This window comes from Sander vitreus, chromosome 24, assembly GCF_031162955.1.
Source record: "Sander vitreus isolate 19-12246 chromosome 24, sanVit1, whole genome shotgun sequence".
Taxonomy (NCBI): Eukaryota; Metazoa; Chordata; class Actinopteri; order Perciformes; family Percidae; genus Sander; species Sander vitreus.
In genome coordinates, this window is record NC_135878.1 from 9,439,938 (window position 1) to 9,445,937 (window position 6,000).

Consider the following 6,000-nt stretch of genomic DNA (forward strand, 5'->3'; position numbering starts at 1 on the left):
GGAAGAGTGCTGAAGCTGGGTCGCGGGCTGGCTGATGGTGTCCTGGGTGCCTGGAGGGAGGCGCCTGGTCACATCGCATATAAATCACCTGGTCACAGATACACAGAGCATTGTTGCGCCAGAGTGACAGGCTACACTCTCGGAGGACAGTCTGAGTCTCAAAGATACAGTACCACACACCATGCAGGCATATACACTCATGCACAAATGCACGGGGTGGAAAACGAGAGCATGGAGAAAGCTCCAGTGAGAGTTGGAGGGATCTCTGGCTGCAAACAGTCAGCCTGTGTGGCAGATGAACAGCACATGAGGTCCCTGCGGAGGCCGTTGACCAAAAGTAGAACTGAGTGCAGTTTCATGTCATTTGGAGGTGGGCAATATGATTAAAACCAAAAATATCGCTGTTATTATTATTACATGCTGGACAAAAAATGTGTACGTTATAGGACAAACAAATACCTTGTTGCTTCTTTTTGAGTAAATCATTTTACAAAAAGAATGCCAGCACAAACTTAAAAACGCTCCACTGATTGAAAATATATTTTACTGTGAAATTAAATTTTGGAATCAAACTATCCAAATGACCTCATGTTCAAATATAATTTCCTCTTAAAGATGTAGTCCTTGTCCTTTCAAAGTAAACCGATAAAGATGATGCTGTTGCCATGATGCTGTGGGGAATCAGCCACCCGGCCTGCACATAGAGATGCCGAGAAAGATTCATTACTCAAGAATCTCGTCACTCAACGCAAGCTAATCACCAGGCAGGCCTGGAATATATGCTCAGTTAGCAGAGGGAAATGACATTCCTAATACACGCCAGGCCACACACATACAGACCCACTCATACAGAGGTGACGCACACAGAGGCGTGGCAGGCTGTAACGGTCCAATCAAAGTCTGATTGATTTGTAGAGCTCTCCGGGGGAATTCTGTTCAGTCAATAAGGAACTCTGTTAGACAACTGAAGACATGATGGATCTACTATACATCTTAAGTGTCAAGTGTTTTTCAGCTGCCTTGTACTGGACTACAGCAAAGAATGAATTGGAAGTTGTTTTTGAGTAGCCTAAAAAAAGAATCATTGCAGAGTCATGAAAGTATTCTTTATTCGGATTATTATTATGTACGTGAGCAGTCCTATCGTGTCACATAAATTACAAGAAAGCTAAGAAATCACAAGGCAAACAACCACCGATATGAACAACAAACACAAAGTCATTTGATACATAGCTAACCTTCAATCCAAGTAAAAAAAAACACTAGATCCTACATCCCATAATGCGATTTAATAGCAGCTTTCATGAGACCCTCCCAGCCTTATAAACATCTTTCAAACTCCACAACCCAAATTTGTAATACAGGCTCTCTGCTAACATCTCCATGCCCAAGACAAGATAACCCTGATGACATCATAGGGGATATTTTCCAGGCCCCCAGGAAGTACACCAGGCTTTGAAGCAAATATAACATAGCATGCAAACGGTGGAATTGCAACTCCCGGGCCATCACGTGATGCCCTCTGGCCCAAAGAGACTTTTTCTCATAGACTTACATAGCGAAAGACATGTCTGTAAATCAGTGGATACATTTTTTTGAGCATCATAAACACCCACAAAAGGAATTTGATCCATTAGGTCCAGTAACATTTGGAAAGTCTAAAAAGAGCCGCATGATTAAATCATTTAATCCCCATTCAAGTTAGTTGAGCGCTAAACAGGAAGTAGCTGGCTCGGCCGGCTGAGGTCTCTAGTGCGCCTGCTCTATGGGCCGCACAATGCGGAAGTAGTGCCGATCATCTGGGGAATTTTTTTTTGTTCCATGATGGCTTCATGCGCCACTGAGCAACTCTCATAGGGATGAACGGGGCTCCGCCTCGAACGCTGTATCCAGTTCTTTTAATACATTCATGATATTTTCACAGACTTCCTTTTCTTTAACTTCCTCAAGAGCCACAGATGATGATATACAACAGTTTTTACAGGCTGAGTGTGAATCCTTAAGGCAAGTAAACTGATGTTCATGTCTAAAGTCTGTAGAGTGCACCTTTAATATACAGTAATATGGAGGGTTTTTAGTGCAGTTTGACCCAAACCTTGATCCAAACAAGACGGGGCGCCCTGGTAGCTCACCTGGTTGAGCGTGCGCCCCATGTACCAAGACTCAGTCCTTACCGCAGCATCCCGGTTTCGAGTTCGACCCGCGGCCCTTTGCTGCATGTAATCCCTCCTCTCTCTACCCCTTTTCTGTCTTCAGCTGCCCTATTAAATAAAAAGGCCAAAAATCCAAACAAGAGGGTAGGCAAAGTGAAACAAAAACCAAAATGAAACCTGTATTGACCTCCAAATTGATTGCCAGTGGATTTATTACACGAAACAACACAAGCCCATGGTTACCTTTAGGCTAAAGTTAAGTTAAATCAAACTCTGTATCATACTCAATTATACAGTATCTGTCATTGGAATGGTCCAAAAATGACAGATGGTGCCTGTAACTATCTAAGTGACCTTTTCAAAATTTGGTGTTAAAGAAGGCAATGTCAACGCAATAAAGAACTGCATGATTTGACTGTTCAAAATGATTGCAAAAAAACAGCTACTTTACTACTATTATTTCATGCTTGCCTCCCTATTTTACAGCAAAGAGAGACAGCAAATATGAAATATAGAGTAGTTGGCATAAGAAACCATCTGAGGTCTGTAGTCAAACTTGTGAGACTGCAAAATACCATGAACATAATCCTAGGTCTTAACGGAGCGCCCTGACTGCACTTGGGTAAACACCGGCAGGAAATTCTTCGGTGAATATGTTCAAAATCATATCGCCGGTGCCGTGTCAAATAACGGTTGTTGTTATTCTTAGCAGAGCTGCTTAGCATAGTGTAGAGCAGTAATGAGCTCACAGAAGTATTTGACCAGTGCTGTAAGAACTAGCATGCATTTGTGACTGTTTCTGTCAGCATGTCAAATCTAATATTCTCTCTCTCTCTGCGTGTGTGGTGATAAATTATTAATAGCATGTATTTGAGGAGCTTTCTTGGAACGCGCTTCTTGCACGTCACTCAGCCTCTCCTCGTTACTCTTCTTCCTCTCTCTGCTGATGTCACACCTCACAACGCTCATGTCCTTCCCTCTCTTTCCCCCTTCAATGTTCGTCTTCCTTTTGTCGTCCATTTGAAGGGTGATCATGTTGGATTGGAAGCTTTGCATCTGGACAACTCAATGTCTCACTTTGCATATGAACTGCGTGGGAGCTTTTCCTCCACCCTGCCTCTTTCCCCTTGCATCTTTATGGATCCCTCTCCCCCCTGCAAGCTACAGAAAAGTAGGGCAGATGCCTCATTTAACACTCGGGTGCGATCGTTACACACTGTGTATACATTATACAACATAAAAATGCAATAAATCCAATAAAGATGGTGTTACACTGCAGCTAGGAGCATTAAAAGGTAGGCAATGTGTGAAGCGGCAATATGTTTAGCGATACGAGAGCCCATCGTTTTTCACTCTAATATATGATTGTGTGGCTGGAGAGCATCTTAAAAGGCACATTTAGCTTTTTCACATGTATAGGGTTTCTCTAACACAAACTATATTGCAGGTTTAAACACTAAATTTATATTCCTCTGCAAAAAAAAAAAAAAAAAAAAAAGACCTGTTCTTGTGTCCATATTCACATGCTTCTAAGTCCACACACATGTCCATGTTGGCGTGCTAGACTTTTTCTTTCTGTATCTGTTTTTTGTTTTTTTGACGAAGATGCTGCGTGGAAAAGCCCCCTGTTTCTGACACACTCAGTCAGTCCCAGATAGCAGGAGAAGCGAGCGGCAGCGGATTAAATTATACAGGAGAAACCAGAAATAGCTCTAGTGCCGGGGCCACGTGGGCCCGACGCAAAAGAACGCGCCGATGCGAACACACGTCACACCGCAACTAGATTAGTCCTGTAAGGATCAAGGGAATGGAGTCAAGATAGATTGTAGATTGGCCGGCCATGCTCTCACCTGCGACAAATCCGAACTTGACCTCTAGCGACTAAAGGATGAAGGATGTTCGTGGAGTTATCTTATCTCCAGTTTGGTTAAAAAGGCATTCGACCGGAGTAAACTTTGTAAACTTTTAACCAGATCATTATCCAATTTCAAACATCGAACACATACAAGAGTTAAAAGCAACAGTGGTGCTGCTTGGCAACAGTGGTGCTGCTTGTGTTGTTATTTCAAAAGGTACCATTGACCATGAACCGCTCACAACCGCCCACTTGACAACACCATGGAAGGTCATTTAGCACATTTGAGCAGAAAAAAAGCCATTGGGTCATTCATAAATGACCCTAAAGTAGGTTTGGTTACACTTAAACCTAGTCTCATGCTTCTCATGCCATACAATCTGCTTGCTTAGACTGCATCCAAAGCACAGCACTTTTTGTTGCCTTTCTAAAACAAATCTACATACTTTTCCATGATTACCTTTTACTGATCACTTGCACCTGCATACTGTAAATCTCTGTCTGTGATTCCTTACCCAAAACATGCAGGAGAGGCACACCCAGGTCCTGGCCCTCCCTGCCAAAGTGGAGGGCAGAGACAGAGAGACGGAGGGCATCCTGAAAAACGGCTCTCAAGGCTCACGGCAAAAATCCACGGTATTCCCAGAAATTGCGGCCGGTTCCACGCAGGCTTGGGTTACACAGATCCATGCCAGACGTGCGAGGTGCACAGAGGGTCGGGAAGGGAATGCTGCTCTCGTTTTCTCTCTCTCTCCGATGGCCTTAGTCAGTCTCCCGCATCTGAGCGCCCGCCCTCTCTTGCTTGCTCCATCTCTTCCACTCCAGGTCCTTCTCTCTCTCTCCCTCTCTCTCTCTCTCTCTCTCTCTCTCTCTCTCTCTCTCTCTCTCTCTCGTTCACCCTCCTTTCTGTCCCTCTTGAAGTGTGGTAACTTTATTCCATGGAGGAAAGGGGGGAGTTGAGTCTTGGCCTTTATTTTTCTCCCTCCCAAAACTCCCCTCTCCTCAAATGATCCTTGTTAGCCCCTCCTTTCCCTCCTCTCTCTTTACCCCTCACACACACATACACACACACACACACACACACACACACACACACACACACGCGCGCGCACGCACACACGCACACACACACTATTTATTGACCACCGTCCACCCTCTTGGCTTCTCTTGCATCCCATACCTCACCTCTCTTCCCCTCCGCCTCTCTTCTGCAAGCATGCTCGCTCATGTCTGCGCTAATGTCACTTCAATTTTTCATTGGCAACCCCTTCCTGTTTCCAGATCTCTACTCTTACTTCAAAATATCTGCAGGACTCAACAGCTGCTGTGACGCAGCTGAGTGGCCAGACCAAACAATGAAAAACTAACAGGTACTTGCTGCAGAAGCTGGTGGGAACGGTTAGAAAATAGAGCTGAGCTCATCACTGTGGTGTACAGATATTGTCTACACAGAGGCAAATGCAGTCTCATACACGCTCAAAGAAAGGCCATGTGCACATATGTGCACAATAATGACCATATGGCAACACGCGCATTACTCTTGTTGCAGCAAAAGTGGTGACATCCTTGTTCCATATGTTTTGCGAGAAAACTGACTTCTTCTTCTGAAAGTCCATAAGAAACACTTAACGGGGTACTTCTCAAAAAGAATTACACTTCCATAAAGTTAGAACACTTGCAAGAGACACATAACAAAAAGAAAGGCCAAAACTGTCAGAGATGTCTTGACCTTTAGTCAGTAGTATGAGTAAAGCTCCTCAAACACTGGATCCTACACATCCTATAATGCAACTCAATAGCTTCATCCGTAAGACCTCTTTGTCTGGTAAAGCCCACATCTTTCAAACTCCATGGTCTAGTTTGTAACTCAGGCCTTCTGTAAAAAATGTGTAGTCTCCAAGCCCAAGATGACATAACCCTGATGACATCATCAGGGTTACTTTCTCAGACATTATAAAGCGTGCCACAGAGCCACAGAAGACATTATAAAAC

General features: G+C 44.0%; 1 protein-coding gene across 2 annotated transcripts in view; it reads right to left on the reverse strand.

Moving 5' to 3' along the window:
* The window catches only part of tns1a (tensin 1a), an 81,421-nt gene extending 76,591 nt beyond the window's left edge, over positions 1-4,830 (reverse strand). For both annotated transcript variants that reach the window (XM_078243311.1, XM_078243310.1), the window contains exon 1: positions 4,524-4,830. In XM_078243311.1, the coding sequence (XP_078099437.1) occupies positions 4,524-4,604 (81 nt within the window). In that variant the 5' untranslated portion in view covers positions 4,605-4,830. The remainder of the gene's footprint in view (positions 1-4,523) is intronic.
* Positions 4,831-6,000: the final 1,170 nt, after the last annotated feature.